At 42.6% G+C, this 16,451-nt stretch overlaps 2 protein-coding genes across 2 annotated transcripts; one reads left to right on the top strand and one right to left on the bottom strand.

Moving 5' to 3' along the window:
• Positions 1-5,834: 5,834 nt before the first annotated feature.
• On the bottom strand, positions 5,835-9,091 carry LOC146614156 (uncharacterized). The gene has a single exon (XM_085378630.1). The coding sequence runs from the start codon at positions 9,089-9,091 to the stop codon at positions 5,849-5,851; it is 3,243 nt and encodes a 1,080-aa protein (XP_085234756.1). The 3' UTR covers positions 5,835-5,848.
• A 2,898-nt stretch (positions 9,092-11,989) lies between these two features.
• On the top strand, positions 11,990-14,335 carry fitm1l (fat storage inducing transmembrane protein 1, like). The gene is made up of 2 exons (XM_085378053.1): positions 11,990-12,931; positions 13,068-14,335. The coding sequence occupies exons 1-2, from the start codon at positions 12,753-12,755 to the stop codon at positions 13,753-13,755; spliced, it is 867 nt and encodes a 288-aa protein (XP_085234179.1). The 5' UTR covers positions 11,990-12,752; the 3' UTR covers positions 13,756-14,335.
• Positions 14,336-16,451: the final 2,116 nt, after the last annotated feature.

Raw genomic sequence — 16,451 nt, 5'->3', positions numbered from 1 at the left:
CAAAAGAGAGTCCAACCTAGTACTATCAATATATAACCAATGAATTGACAGGTGAGTGTATACCAGGGGTGGGCAACTCCAGGCCTCGAGGGCCGGTGTCCCTGCAGGTTTTAGATGTGTCCTTGAACCAACACAGCTGATTTAAATGGCTAAATTAGCTCCTGAAGTTCTCCAGAGGCCTGGTAACGAACTAATCATGTGATTCAGGTGTGTTGACCCAAGGTGAGATCTAAAACCTGCAGGACAGCGGCCCTCGGAGCCTGGAATTGCCCACCCCTGGTGTATACAATAATTTAATTGTTTATTAACAGTAATTGTTTATTACAATTTATTTCACTATTAATGTACCATTTATTAACAGTGTTAACAAACAGAACATACTCACATCATCATGTTCATTAAATCCTTTAGTGACCCCTCATGAATGATGCTATCACTCAGAACATTTATTTACTCCTCTGAAGTGAACCATTCAGAGTCAAGCATACTTTTTTAGTTACTAGTATACTAAGTTTAAAGTAGCCTATCAATAGAATGTAGCGCTCACCTTTGTCCTGTCATTGTTTATGTATTAAGCATGTGTGCACTTTAATAACTGCCGGTGTGATAGATTAATAATAGACCTTTTATTTGCTACCTTGCCTGACCCCGCTGCTTTCCACTGCATGAGCAGACTGGATGAACTGTTAGAGCCTGTGTACTGTCCACACTATCAGTAGCATTCTCCACCTGATAGCAGGTGGAGAGATAAAGGCTTGCTTTTACAAGAACAGATCTGAGCCATGCACAGAAGATATAGTCATAGAAGAAAAAATATCCACCACAACTACACGGAGAGGCTAAAGCGGTTATTGTCAGGCTGGTATAATGTTACTTTTTGAACTACAAAGGACAATACAAAATGAGTTTAGTTAGTAAAAAAATAAAGTAAAAAACATAAAATTATATGTTAAAGTATGAAAGAGGACTCCAGCATGTCTGACCCTGTCTGTCCTTTCTGGCTTTCCAGTTTGGAACATTTTCAGCAGCAGGACAGGGCAGAGGAGATCAGGTCAGCAGCTGTTTGTGTTGCCAGTCAGTCTTTAAGGGGGATTAGAGGCGAGATCCCACAGCTGACAGCTTCGATGACTGCCACACAGATAGCCAACCCTTTAATGGATCCGGAAGTGGGAGAGGCAGCACAGCATTACTAGCTTTCTATCACATCAAAGAGAAATTCAGAGTCACACAGTACAGAACAAGCTTGACAGATGTAGGAAGCGAAAGGTTTCAAAGATTCTGGAAAGAAAATTACCTAGAGATGTGTCCAGAGACACCATAACAATGGCCAAAACACTTGTGAATGACTTAGCCAAGTTGGGAAATGTAGTTCCAATGAAAACAATCACTCCAACCTTGCAGAGGGATGGAGTGCGAGGTTGCACTTCACTTGGCTGCTGGTTTAGCTCACTGGGATGAGCGGGTGACCATATGCTGCCTTGCAGAGAGCAGCCGGCCTAGGTTTGGTTCCAACCCGTTGCCCTTTGCAGCATATCTTCCCTTTCTCTCTCCCTCTGTTTTCCTGAGAAGAGGGAGCATAATCTCATCAAGGTGCAAGGAATCGTGAAGAAGAAAGCTATGTGAAGATTTTGAAAGAAAACCCCAAGCAGTCAGCAGGATAACTGGGTCTGGGTCATAATTTTGTCCAACATGCTGACCCATAATGCTCCCTTTGAAGAACTATTTTCATAAGTTAACATTATTAACTGGGAGCTTACTTGAAGACATATAAGAGACAAGTGTCAGTTGACTATTTTTTTATTTATTTTTTTTGCTGGATAACAATTATTATATAATTATTTTAAGTTCAATCAGAAAGATCTGTGGTCACACATCTGTCTGCTTTCCAGGTTTTTGGTGGCTAATTTAAGTTTTACATCACTTTCCCACTCTGTCAAGCTCACTGTGGACATCACTGGTCTAGTCCAATCATCTTTCTCCCTGCGTTCTCAAGGCCAATCAGCCTCCACTCCCCATACTTTAAATCTGTCATTCTGCCTTGCAGATGCCTTCATGCAACCCACCTCCTCCCCATCTCCTCCTTACCTTACAAGTTACTCAGGCTCCATCCAAGCCTCCATCTTCATCTCCACCACCAGCATCTAGACTCCACTGGGTCCTGCTCTAACTCCTATCATTCTGCTGTGTTGGGCCGTCAGAGTTTAACTGCCAAATAGATTAATTGAAATCTGTATATCAATAAATCATGTTCAATTCTGTCTCCTTTTCAGGAGTGACTGTTGGCATCAGAGGGGTACTGAAACTTGTTTCTGCCACTGAACAAAGTTTTTTTTGACATGCATAACTCGAAATTTTGAAGGTATCTCTAAATCCCCCACTGTTCTGTCTGCTCTACAGTTGTACCTACATGATGCCTCCATTACTTTGTGTTGTCGACTCTGTGGTCTGCTACAGCTGAACACAGGATTGTCACACCAGAGGATCGCAGCAATGGCATCCTGGTAAACAGGAGCATGACTCATTGTCACAATGATATCACCAGATTTTGAAAAGCAACTACGAGTATTGAGATTGAAAAGGAAGAATGTGACCATTGACTTACTATGGTCTGACTGGTCTGATCACTGGTGTCTGCCTGCATGTAAATGTAAGTGTAAGTGTGTGTGTGTGTGTGTGTGTGTGTGTGTGTGTGTGTGTGTGTGTGTGTGTGTGTGTGTGTGTGTGTGTGTGTGTGTGTGTGTGTGTGTGTGTCATAGGGACATTTATAGTCATATTTTTTATAGTCATCCTTTGGGGGCACAAACCAAGTTTACTTGGTGATGGCTTGTTTGAGTTCAGGTTATGTTTAGGGTCCATACTGTCCATTACTTGTTACATGAAAGTGACTATGACTATTACACCGGTTGCAGTAAACTGTTATGTCTCAGCTGATCCACAGAGTGGCAGGGTTTTTGTTCACCCCCAATTCAAAAGCATACACTATACATATAAGTTCTAATATATTATATATAAATGTACCTGTCCACTGGTCGATCACATGAGCATGTGGAGGCAGGGAGTTCATAGCACAAGCATGCTCCCATCCTATTATAAGATTGTGCTTTGCATTATTAAATATAATGTGTTTTATTTATCCATTATATTTCTAAACATGAAGAAGTCACAAGCAAAGTGAGACCACACCACAGCACATGTTTAAACAAGGACATAAAAAAAAACATGTATGTATTATTGTAGGGTCTACCTTACAATATAAAGCCCCTTGAGGTGACTGTTGCTGTGCTTTGGCTATATAAATACACTGAACAAAAATATAAATGCAACACCTTTGTTACTGCTCCCATTCCCCATGGGATGGACATAGAGACCTAAAATTCATTCCAGATACACAATATAACCATCCCTCCCAAACAGTGGTCACAAATCAGTCCAAATGTGTGGTAGTGGGCACATCTGCTATATTGAGATAATCCATCCCACCTCACAGGTGTGCCACATCAGGATGCTGATCTGACATCATGAGTAGTGCACAGGTGTACCTCAGACTGCCCACAACAAAAGGCCACCCTGGAATGTGCAGTTTTGTCTCACAGCAAAATGCCACAGATGCCACAAGCAATGAGGGAGCGTGCAATTGGCATGCTGACAGCAGGAATGTCAACCAGATCTGTCGCCCGTGCATTGAATGTTCATTTCTCAACCATAAGCCGTCTCCACAGGCGTTTCAGAGAATATGGCAGCACATCCAACCGGCCTCACAACCGCAGACCTCGTGTAACCACACCAGCCCAGGACCTCCACATCCAGCAGGTTCACCTCCAAGATCGTCTGAGACCAGCCACCCAGACAGCTGCTGGAACAATTGGTTTGCACAACCAAACAATTTCTGCACAAACTGTCAGAAACCGTCTCAGGGACGCTCAACTGCATGCCCGTCGTCCTCATCGGGGTCTTGACCTGACTCCAGCTCGTCGCCGTAACAGACTTGTGTGGGCAAATGCTCACATTCGATGGCGTCTGGCACGTTGGAGAGGTGTGCGCTTCACGGATGAATCATGGTTCACATTGTTCAGGGCAGATGGCAGCTGAGAATGTCCCAGTTCTTGCATGGCCAGCATACTCACCGGACATGTCACCCATTGAGCATGTTCGGGATGTGCTTGACCGGCGTATACGACAGCGTGTACCAGTTCCCACGAATATCCAACAACCTCGCACAGCCATTGAAGTGGAGTGGACCAACATTCCACAGGCCACAATTGACAATCTGATAGACTCCATGCGACGATGTGTTGCACTGCATGAGGCAAATGGTGGTCACACCAGATACTGACCGGTTCTGGGTCCTCAGACCCCCAATAGCGCAAAAAACTGCACATTCCAGGGTGGCCTTTTGTTGTGGGCAGTCTGAGGTACACCTGTGCACTACTCATGATGTCAGATCAGCATCCTGATGTGGCACACCTGTGAGGTGGGATGGATTATCTCAATATAGCAGATGTGCCCACTACCACACATTTGGACTGATTTGTGACCACTGTTTGGGAGGGATGGTTATATTGTGTATCTGGAATGAATTTTAGGTCTCTACGTCCATCCCATGGGGAATGGGAGCAGTAACAAAGGTGTTGCGTTTATATTTTTGTTCAGTGTAGATGGACCATGACAGTCTCAAAACAACATTTCTCCATATTTAATTTTAGGCTAATGTTGATTGTCCAATAATGCGTATTCAAATACAAATAGCCTTCAACAGATCGTTCTGCAGTCAAAACTCCAGTTCTCCAAACTGAATATTAAAAAAGCGTAGCTCTAACAACAAGATAATGGTTCTCATTGACTCTCAATAATCCACATTTTTTTAAGACGCGTGGGGTGGGGGATTCTTTCAAGTAAAAAAAAGCTTTTCCTGTAGATGTCAGCAGCACTACAATAATGAAATCCAAGCACAGAGGGTCTCTGTATTGCTCTTGGGAGTGCTGTTGCGCTACAGACAGCGCTACACTGAATCTTACAAACGCTGTTGTTTGCAATCATGTGGAAATCATCTCACGATGGTGGAGCTGCTCGGGATAGAAGTAACAATGCAGATGAATGGTCAAATAATAAGTTAAAGAAAGATGAACCTGATTTCATCATCATTTCAACTGCTGTAACAAAAGAATTTGCCACATCTCAGATAAAGTATTTTTCAATTATTCACTCATATTTGTTCATGCTGAATATGTACATTATTTGATTTGATTTTATTGATTGATTAGCATTCAAATTCAAATCTCAGTGAAAACAGTGAGAAAAAAAAAACAAAAAACAGTGAAAACAGAACAAAAATCTACCATAAAGAAAGAAAGCATGAGACAAGGCTAATCAAAAGGTATTGGCTGAAGCATTTGCTTATTACGCCAACCCTTTTCACAAAATATCTTTTTGTATGCAGCTCCTGTACACAGGGCTTGAAGAAAATAATAAAACAAAGCAAAAACAAAACAAAACAAACAAACAAACAAACAAACAAACAAAACAAAGAAAAAAAAAACTTTCCACCTTAGATAAGTAACTACATCAAAGTAAAGAATCAAGAGGTTGTTGTTTTTTTTTCTCCTTTTTGTTCTTTTCATTCTTGATTTATATATTTTTCTAATACTCTATTTTTAAACATGTTTTTAAACAAGGAAAATGAACTACACCTTTTTAAATCACTGTCATAACTATTTATTCACCCTATACTATAAAGACACATCTCCTGGATGCACTGGTACGCATCTTCAGTGATGAATCCTAGGGTCATCAGGTGTTTCGGGTCTCACAACATCATACACCCTCGCCCAGGCGACCCAGCCGGGGGTGATCAGGCCCCGACTTGCGTACCAGTAGCTACCCACGGATCAGCCCTCTTAATCCACAGCCACCTTGTGGCTTTCTCTGCCGCTTCACTCACAGCCTGGATGGCCCTCTTCTTGGCTGCCCCAGCCACGCCCAGCCGGCCTAGAACTTTGCAGAGTGATCGTCCTGCAAAGCCCCTACAACCCACTTCTATGGGCTCATAGAAAGTCTTCCAGCCCCTTCCCCTGCACTCTTGCACTAGTTCCTGGTACTTTCCTCGTTTCCTTTCATTAGCCTCCTCAATCCGCTCTTCCCAGGGCACTGTGAGTTCCAGCATGATCAGCTGTTTTGAGGCCTCAGAAATAATTATCAAGTCTGGCCGGAGTGATGTTTCTGCAATGTTCTGAGGAAACTTTAGTTGTTTACCCAGGTCAGCCTGTAGCTGCCAATCAGAGGCTGTGTTGAGAAGGCCAGTTGTCAAATGTGGGCGCCCCTGGGGTTTCTCTCCAGCCTTAATAAAAGAGATTGCCTTCCTCGGAGCATGATGATGCTTGCTGATGCTGATTGCTGAGGCAATCTTTTCAGCAACTACTCTGAGCACCTGGTCGTGCCGCCAACGATACCGACCATCGGCCAGGGCCCTTGGGCAGCTGCTAAGGAGGTGTTCTAGGGTCCCTCTTCCAGAGCACAGGGGACAGGCAGGTGTCTCGCTCTTTCCCCACAAATGGAGGTTTGCTGGGCTTGGCAGAGTGTCGTATACTGCCTGCACTAGGAATCGGATCCGGTGGAAGTCTGCCTGCATGATGTTTGCCCAGGTGACCTTGCGCTGCAAGGTGCTCTCCCACCTTGTCCATGCTCCCTGCCGCTTAAGGCCTACAGCTCTGCTTACTCGCTCCTCCTCCACACCTGCTCGGACCTCTTCCTGGAGTAGCTGGTGTCTCTCCTTTCCCTGTGCCCTGCTGACCTGGGCCTTTGGGATGTACCCCAAGCCTGCTCCCCCTGTTGCTAAGACCCCCATTAGTGTTTTCTGCCTTAGGCGTGACTCCGCCACCTCAACTGCCTTCTCAGCCTTCCACTTTCTTCCTGTCCTTACCTCAATGCCTGCTGATGCCACCTTGCAGTCTTTAGAATCTCTGTACTGTAGGGCTTCTCGTGTGCGAGCCACCTTGAACTCTTCTGTGAGACCACTGAAGGGTAACTGCACGCTGTTGCTTGTCCCATACAAGGCAGCGCTGGTGAGACTGCGGGGAAGTCCCAGCCACTTACGAAGAAAGCCACTGATCTTTCTTTCAAGGGATTCCACAGTAGTTATTGGAACTGTATAGACAAGCAAGGGCCACAGGATTCGGGGCAGGATGGAATGCTGGTAGATCCAGGCTTTAAATCTTCCAGGCAAGCCGGACTTATCCACCTTAATAAGCCACGCTCCCAGCTCCTCATTTGCCTTCTGGATAGCAGTAGAGTCTTTCAGGCTGGAGTCAAAGAGTTTCCCCAAGCTCTTAACTGGTTGTTCCGTTATGGATGGAATAATGGTTCCTGAAATTGAGAACCGGAACTTGTCCGTCACCTTGCCCTTCTTCAGTACCATCGATCTTGACTTGGAAGGTTTAAAACTCATCCTTGCCCATGAGATGAGTCTCTCAAGACCTTGCAAGATCCACCTACACCCGGGAACTGATGATGTTGTAATGGTGAGGTCATCCATATAGGCTCTGATAGGGGGCTGACGAACACCTGACCTTGTTAACGGCCCTCTGCACTCCACCTCCGCAGCCTTTACCACCATGTTCATTGCCAGGGCAAAGAGCGTAACTGAGATGGTACAGCCTGTTATTATACCTTTTTGGAGTCGGTGCCAGTCTGAAGTAACTGCCCTAGAAGTGACCCTAAGCCTGAAATTGGCGTAATAGTCCAGGATTAGGTCCTTGATCTTGCTGGGGACGTGGTGGAGGTGCAAAGCATGCTCAACCAGTTTGTGTGGGATCGACCCATACGCATTAGTTAGGTCCAGCCACAATACAGCTAGGTCGCCTCTGTTCTCATGTGCTTCTCTTATAAGGTGTGTAACTACACCAGTGTGCTCTAGGCAACCAGGAACTCCTGGGATTCCCCCCTTCTGAACTGATGGATCAATGTAATTGTTTCTAAGGAGAAACTCGGTCAATCTCCGGGAGACAACGCTAAAAAACACCTTCCCCTCCACGCTCAATAGCGAGATACTCCGAAACTGGTTTATGTTTTTCGAATCCTCCTCTTTGGGAATCCAGACTCCCTCTGCGCACCTCCACTGATCAGCAACTCTCCCTCTCCGCCATATCACCTTTAAGATCTTCCACAGGTGGCGGAGCAGCTCTGGGCAGCGCTTATAGACAAGGTAGGGTACGCCACTGGGACCTGGGGAGGATGCTGAGCGGGCTGCTTTGATGACCTCACACACCTCCTTCAAACTTGGCTCCGTCAACTTGAACTCTACTGATGGTGGGGCAGGGTTGATGAGAGCTTTGTTTGGTCCCAAGTCTTGTTCCCTCAATGGGTCACTCGTGGTCTCATGAAGGAAGTTATTCACCTCCTCTGCTGAGCACTCCAACTGCCCGCTTCGCTTGACCCCAAGCAATTGTTTGGAAAATCGAAAGGGATCAGCAATGAAAGCTGCACGTTTCCTGGCTCTCTCTCTTCCTCGCCTCCTGTGCCATTCTGCTCTACGGAGGGTAATCAGCTTCTTCCGCAAGATGTTATGCAGCTCCTCTAAAGCTTGCTTCTCCTCCGCATCAGCGTTCTTGAACTGCTTCTTAAGGCTCCTAAGCTCCTGGCGTAGTTGATGAATCTTCATGGCCCTGCGGTTCATGGTGTAAGGGGTCTTGTTGTTACACTTCTCGATCAGGCCGAACCTTTCTGAGGCGTAGCTGACTATGATGGTGGTTATTGTTTTAAGCCTGCTGTCGGCACCTCTTTTGGCCACAGCTTGTATGATGTTGGAGACATCCTCATCAAACTTCTGCCACTCGCTCTGGCTGCTGGCTGGGGGCCACTTAATCCGCTGTTGTGGAACTACACTGCTTGGATTGGAAGAGTCCTGTGCATGGAGGGACTGGGCTCTGTGGGGTGCCTCCTGGCCGGGCTCCTCCTGCGTCTCACCAGGTTCAGGACCTGTGCGTTGCACCTCACTCTGCCGCTCCAAACATTTCATTCTAGCCTGATGGACCTTTAGGCCACGCTGGTTCTTGCACAGCTTGCCGCAGATACATGTCTTACTCGTAGTCCTTTCCATTGCATTAGTCGTTAACCTGTTCATTGTAAATAATTCGTATCCTTCCAGTCCCATTTCACTAACTTTCTCATTATCGAGCCATGTTTCTGATATTGCAATTATATTAAACTTTTTTAACTTACTTAAACATTCTGTAATTTTAGAAAATTTTTTATACAGGCTTCTACTATTGAAATGTATGACCGACAATGCATTTGCCATTTTAATATTCACATTGAATTGGTCATCTGTATAGTACTCACAAGTATTATTGGTGTTATTGTAGAAGTGGGTATCTGGGTCAATGCTACTTTCAGGGTCATTCATGTTGTGCTCTGCATAGTTAAACGTTTTGAAGTTCGTTTTCTCAGCATGTGTGGCAAAATAACCACCTTGACAGTCCTTTTCATAATCAAAGTCTTCCTCTTCAATATCTCCGAATGGAAACCTATAATCTGTGTCCAAACTTGTCATTTATGTGTTTTTGTTGTTGTTGTTTCCATTGTTTTTGAGCCATAAGGCCAGAAATACTTTCCATACCCATTGTTCATTATCCAATCGTCACTTTTCCAATAGATTCCATAGCAGATTCCTGATTATTTATATTGCTCTAAGTCTTTGAGTTCTCTTATCATCACAACTTTCGCTTCTTCGGGATTGCCATTTAGTCTTATCATTACTTTGCAGTTCCTCGTCCATGTCGCTTGTATCTTATTTTGTTTTCTCAGGATGCGTGCCTGTCTTGCAATTTCAGCAGTCTTTTTCGTTAAATGTTCATTTAAATACACACCAGTCCCTTTTAGCTTCTTACCCTGTTTCAGTAACTCAATCTTTGTTTTGCGACTCACAAACCGAAGAATGATTGCTGGCTTTGTTTTACTGTCTTTTCTGGGGAGCGTGTGGCATGCTGCAATATGATGGCTCTGAATACTTACATTCTTCGTTTGAAGGAATTTTATCACTTGCTGTTCAAGCGTTTGCTGCTCCTCTACCGGGGCATCTTCACCGTCTTTACCTCCGCCAGCTGTTACTCTGGCGTAGGTTCGGTGTTGCGTCTCCAGACCACTTATGATTAAATCATCCATTCTTGTGTATTGTTCAAGGTCCTCGATTCGCCGTTCCAAGTCGTCTATTTTCTTGTCCTTGTCCTTTATGAGGTTTTTTAGTTGTTTTATTTCATCCATTAGGTCATGTAGCATACCTTGTTGTTTAGCCACTTTGCTCAGTTCATCAGACATGAAATTAAGCGATTTCCTAATCTCCTCCAACTCCTCTTCAACTCCTGGGTTTGCTTTTTTAGGTGGCATTTTGAAAATGATGAGATTGGTATTTCCTTTTAGCCAAAATATTGAACAGTGCAGAGAGATGCGGCAGTCTGTGTAAAATGATACACCTGTAAATCAGACGGTGTTACAGTGTAACAACACATAACACAGAAACACACACACTAATAGAGACATTAGTTTAGGTAATACAATGAGAGTAAATAAAAATACTGAACATATTTCAGTGGCTGATTGAGTTCTCATCATTTTTTTCATGCTTACAAAAACTATAAAACTATAGTTTTATATATAGTTGAAGCTTTCTATTTTAATTGTTTATCCATTCATCGGAGCTTATCCACTATTCATTGCTTCTAGCAGACTAATCTTAATGATGCATTGGTGTTGTCTTGACATAGGCTGTCCAGCTTCATTGGAGGATTGCACTGGACCATTGGTTCAGTACAGGAGGCAGGACTGACAGTAGGCACCAATCTTGAACAAGGGCTTAAAAAAGAACATGCTGAAAGAGTTACAGTGACATAAAAAGACAGAGGGGGAATACTGTGGCCTGTAACGATACTCCTAGAACACAAACACGTTTTGTAACTTACTCAGCACACTAAATATAGTCTTGGTCAGGTATCAAAAAGTGTGATTCAGATCCTTTCATGTCATGGATTTCCTCAACAAAGCCTGCTCATAAGATGCTGGTTACAGTTATGTAATGTATTTCCCAAAATATTGAATTTATCAGAACTAATTTTCTATGAAGTCTACATTGAAGACAAAGCTATTGACTGTAAGTAATTAATGCAACAACACTGAGACTGCTAAGCAGGAAAGATCTAGTGCTGCTTAAAATGAAAGTGAAGTTTACAGAATGGCATACAGTTGATATGTAGTATGAATATAACTGAAAATTAATCTGACTAAAAAGCAAAACAGCTATATATTTAAAAAGTAAACAAAAACTTAGACTTAATAACAACCAATGCAGATGAAATTATAAGAAAAAAATAAGAAAAACTGGACTTATTTAGAGCATGCTAAAACAGCACAACAGTACAACGTAACAACAACAATAACAATAATAATAATAATAATAGTGCCATTTATTGGTATGATGTAAGAGCCACTAAGAGTTGAAGGATCACTGTGTATAACAGAAATTGTTACAGAGAGAGCTCTGTGGACTTTAAGTGACTGGGTGCTGAGAGGACAGAAGTGCCTTGGTCAATTTGGCTCAATTAAAGAAACTAAATGAAACAGAATGACAGCAGACCGCGGAGAGCAAGAAAGGACAGCAAGTGATTGACAGAGACAGACTTCTACAGCAGCTGAGCCTCAGCTCAGATACAGTACAAAGGTTATAGCTATTAATACACCAGGACACATACAAACACACACATAATGTGACACATTTAATTTAATTGATGTCACTTCTGGTTCATGACGCTGCTCAAGTCAGCATTGCTCAGTTTACTCTCACCCTTTAACTTTGCTTTGCATTAATGTGAATAATCTGAAACCCCATGATATCCATTTTACTGTCAAGGAATCCATGTCAGTGGTTCGACCTTCAGCTACTCCAATATGAGCAATGTGACACGGGTAAGAGCACACTATGTACATATTGGGTGGTTGTGAATGACAAGAGCACTGAGGGAGAAGCTACTGTTACACTGAAGATAGCAGAAGAGTATTCTGGAGCTACAACTATGGGATGTCTCTGAGTGTCACAGCTGGGTTGACACTGCATTTTTGAAGAATCAGTGCAGGCGTGACCAGTGACAAACGCACAGTCTCACAGTCGCATGGCAGGAAACCAGGAAGGAGAGAACTTCTTCAACAGAAGCTCACTCAGCTCTGAACTAAAGCTGTGAATGGAGAACAGCAAACTTCCCTGACTCAGTAGAAGTGCCTGCTGGACTGAAGAATTTTAGGGCTGGATTTCATGGGTTGTCAAACGCCAGTTGTCAATTCATTCATACATACCCCTGGAAGTAAATACTAACGTCACAGCAGCTAACATTAGTGGACTTTTATCACACCCCTAAGCAACAGTGGATTTCTGGAGGATCAATCATCATTAATAATCATGCTCCAATGGATCTAATCTTTGAAAACTGCAGTTTGTTTCCCTAAATTCAGTGACTTTATTGTGCATTTGCATTTGTCTGGTCATTGCTACTATCTCCTGGACTACATAAGATGGTGAATTCTTCTTGTTTCTTCTTGAATTCTTCTGCAAATGTAATGTGTGGTTAGCGTTACATGCATTCTGTAGAGGATTACAGATTCATCACATGAAACAGTGAACACTGTTGGGTCTGAGGTGGATAATCTGCACAAACACAGCGAGCAGCAGGTGGCTTTTGTATATTGTTTGAAATTCAGTCAGCATTTTGGTCCAAATGTTCCTCAGCACAGTCCTTGTAGTCCTGACAGACCTGGCAGCCAGGTTTATGGGTACCACCTTGTTCCGGCGGCACTTCCACCTGTTGTTGTCAGCACTGGTGATGTTCGGTCCCATGCTGAGTCTTTGGGTGTCTCACCACAGCATCTTTGCCAAGAAGAATCACTTCCTCTACAGGTGAGACTGCTTCCTGTTACACTTCCTGTCAACTTTGTTCTGTCCTGATATTTAATATTTCATATTCAGTCGATATAATTTCTTCTTCCATCACGTCCTGTCTCCACTGCTCTCATCTCTGTTCTCCTTCTTCCAGGATGTTCTTGCACTCTGGTTGGGGTTGGACCTGCATCTTTGTTGGCTCTTTTGTTTTCCTCCTCTCCTTTTCCGTCCGTCGTTCCCTGTCTCTCTCCATCCGCCACCTCTCACGGCTTGCGGTGGCCGGTGGACTATGGCTTGGTTTTTGCAAACTCTTGGACCTCCTGGAGAATGCCACAGGAAGCTGCTATGAACCTTTAGAAGCTGGAACAGTGGTCACAAATGGCCAGACTCTGCTGGTGCTGCGAGAGGGGGAGAGCAAGTCTGAGTGTCTGAAAGCTGGAATGCTGTGGAGGGGATATGAGGTTTCTGAAGACATTTTCCTTCTCTGCCTTTGCTGCCTGCTGCTGGTAGAGGAAACAGCTGTGTTTGGACCTTATTTGAGCCTTGGGGGAATCTCAGATGCCCCACTGAGAATCCTCTTTCTGTTCTGTGTTCTTCTGCTCTGGCTCTGGATCTTCTTGTTGCTCTGTCTCTTAGCTTACTTTCCTCAGTTCCCCACCCAGCTGCTGGGGGGTGCTCTTGGCTGTCTCAGCTGGAGAGGACTATATCAGGGCTGGTACCGCCTGGGGCCCAGCTGGTACTGCCCCGGGAGGCCTGGTTTGGGACTACTTAACATAAAGGCTGTCGGTAATGACGTGGAGGATGCACAACTGAAACAACCAAATCACGATCACTGCAATTAACTTAAAAAACAAACAAACAAACATTTGAGAACTAACTGTAAAATAAATTGAATTCCAAACAAACAGATGTACAGTGTGGGTTATCAGACCTCTTAATTCTTTCATGTCAAATATGTTTATTTACCTTTTCTGTTACATACAACCGATGATTCACATCTGCTCTTCCTTTGAAAGCTAGAATTGTGTGACAGCCAAATCAACCCAGCACTGGAAAGACAAATGGAGAACACAGAAGCAGATTTACAGAGACATTAATTTGGTCGAGTTTGCTCACTTTCTGTTTTGTCCAGATTTTTTGCTGTGGACTTCAAGGCAATGAAGAAGTGCCAAAAGCTACAGTCCTGTCACTTGTAGCCAGAGGTGGCAAAATATAGACATTCTGTTCTAAAGCAGAAGTGCAGTTCTTTATCATAGCGAGACTATCTCTGCACTCTGTTACATATTCCATATGTACGGGGTATGACCCCCATTGGCCGTGGCGTTACACCCCGTACATATGGAATATGTAATGAAGTGGAGAGATAGTCTCTCACTCAGAGATGTTACAATGTAACCGTACAATAGTTGCATTAAAAAAATACTCCAGTAAAAGTTGAAGAGTAGTGATTAAACTTCTTTACTCAAGTACAAGAGAAAAAGAAAGTGAAAAGCAGCTCCTTGAAGGACAATTCTACTAACCATTTTTATGCATAGATAACTGGACCTGCCGCTATATTAATATAATATTAAAATGATATTAGTACATGAGAATACACATATTAGTCAAATCTAAATTCTAATGAATGCACCCAGCTTGAATCTGTTGTTTAGGACACAATAAGTAAAATATTTTTTTCTTTTAAAGAATGTTAAGTGAGATTTGGCAAGTGGGGGAACACTAAGATCTGTTGTACTGGCTCAACGTGGGGAAAATGCTAACACTCACAATAATTTCGAATGTAAGCTTGAGCATTAGTAGACAAATTGTGATCAGCTTAGCTGCTGCTCTTTGTGGATTTAAACGACTGACTTCAACATGTGTTTCACAGCCATCTCGGTGGAGTTTCATTTCTTACACTAACAGTATACTGGATGTTGCCTTTATACTAGACAGGTGGATGAATTCATTCAGTGAATGAATCTAAGCATCATCAGCTTAAATGCAAATCCATCATCTACACTACATGTAACCTAACACTGACAACTACAGCCACTGAGTATCAGGCTAACACAGTGTTTTACTGTAAATTCACCAGATTGATGCAAGCTAACCTGTTTATCCTGCACATAACTACCCTGAATGTTCATGAAACATTTGATGAACACATAATTAGTGCATGGTACAGTAGTACCATTTGCTCCAGTTCTTCTTGTTCTTGTCCCCACGCTTTGTCAGATGCTGACCAAGTCTGTAGGGGCTACTTTGGGGTTTAAAGTTAAAAAACCAGGCTGTGAGACCACGCGTGGAAATATCATAAACAAACATAAAGTACCTGCAAAGCTGTGTGCCATGGGTCCTTGATGTCATATATACTGTTTTGTATATTTTGTTTTTCAGGACATTTCACAGTATAAAAAATAAATATTTTATCAAAATACATCATATACTGATAAAATATGGGATTCAAAATGATAAAATCACAGATAACCTTTGAATATTATTTTGTGTGCAGTTTGTTACAGAATGTGTCGCTAGACAAAGCTCCAGCTGACATTTTTTTTTTCGGGGAGATAAAAGAAAGAGCGTTAACTTCACTCAGAGATGGAGAAAGATGTAAGAAAAGAAAGGACAGGAGAGGAAGACGAGAGGTTATGTTTAAGGGTAAGAACTGCTCAGTGAAACATGATAAATTCCAGTCTGTGTTTTTGGTGATGTTTGTCGAGCTGATAGAAATGTTGTTGAAAAATTATGTTGTGTAGAAATGTTACACTCTTTGTGCTCATTTCTCTTTAGCGCAAGCTAGATCCTGACTACAATATCACTGGTGTCGCCCACTTTTATACTTTTATACTTTAATAATCGCTATAAATGATACAGTTGAACCTAAAGTAAGGAGCCTGTTTTGAAGACGTAAGGAGTAGGTAGTATAGATATTTGTGTTAAAATGTAGGGAGTAAAAGTGTAAAGAATTTAAAAAAAAATGAAAAAAATGAATACTCAAATGAAGTACAGATACCTGAAAATTCTACTTAAGTAGAGGAACAAAGTATTTGTAGGCTACTTGTTTGTTATTTTTAACAAGTAGAATAGTATAAACATGAACAGTAGCAGTAAATCAGACCAGATGACCAAGCAAACTTTAAACCAAGCCATTTTTACAGGGAATGTTTTTCACTGGAAGAAAGTCTAGTCTCACTAACATCTGGCTGTTAGTGAGAGTTCATAGTTCATAGTTCCGAATTCCATGACTTTATTTCTCCTGCTGACAGTTTTTTTTTAATCTTGTGCTCATTTAATAGATATAACTTCTATTTGATTTTAACTTGTGCTAATGCATGATCACTTTATCTAAAATATATTTAATAGTCTTTGATGGGAGTGAAAAAGGGAAAGAACTGTCAAAATAACTTGACTTGGTGTGAAGGCTTAAATACAACATTCAGACTGTTGGAGGTCAAAACAAGCTTACGTGAGGCAATTTAAAGTCAAAGCTCAGTATAACCAAAGCCAAAGGAATCAGGCAGGTGAACAAAAAACGATGGCACAAAGCATCGTC

The sequence above is a fragment of the Diplotaxodon limnothrissa genome, linkage group LG18 (assembly GCF_057381915.1).
Source record: "Diplotaxodon limnothrissa isolate DT_005_m linkage group LG18, D_limnothrissa_male_GT1.1, whole genome shotgun sequence".
Classification (NCBI taxonomy): Eukaryota; Metazoa; Chordata; class Actinopteri; order Cichliformes; family Cichlidae; genus Diplotaxodon; species Diplotaxodon limnothrissa.
The sequence above is the reverse complement of the archived record's forward strand: the minus strand, read 5'-3'. Positions and strand labels throughout refer to the sequence as shown.

Bases quoted from the DNA above. Each gene is read 5' to 3' on its own strand.
- LOC146614156 (XM_085378630.1), bottom strand. From the start codon at position 9,091: ATGGAAAGGACTACGAGTAAGACATGTATCTGCGGCAAGCTGTGCAAG.
- fitm1l (XM_085378053.1), top strand. From the start codon at position 12,753: ATGTTCCTCAGCACAGTCCTTGTAGTCCTGACAGACCTGGCAGCCAGG. The intron at 12,932-13,067 runs GTGAGACTGCTT...TCCTTCTTCCAG, and splicing joins AAGAATCACTTCCTCTACAG to GATGTTCTTGCACTCTGGTT.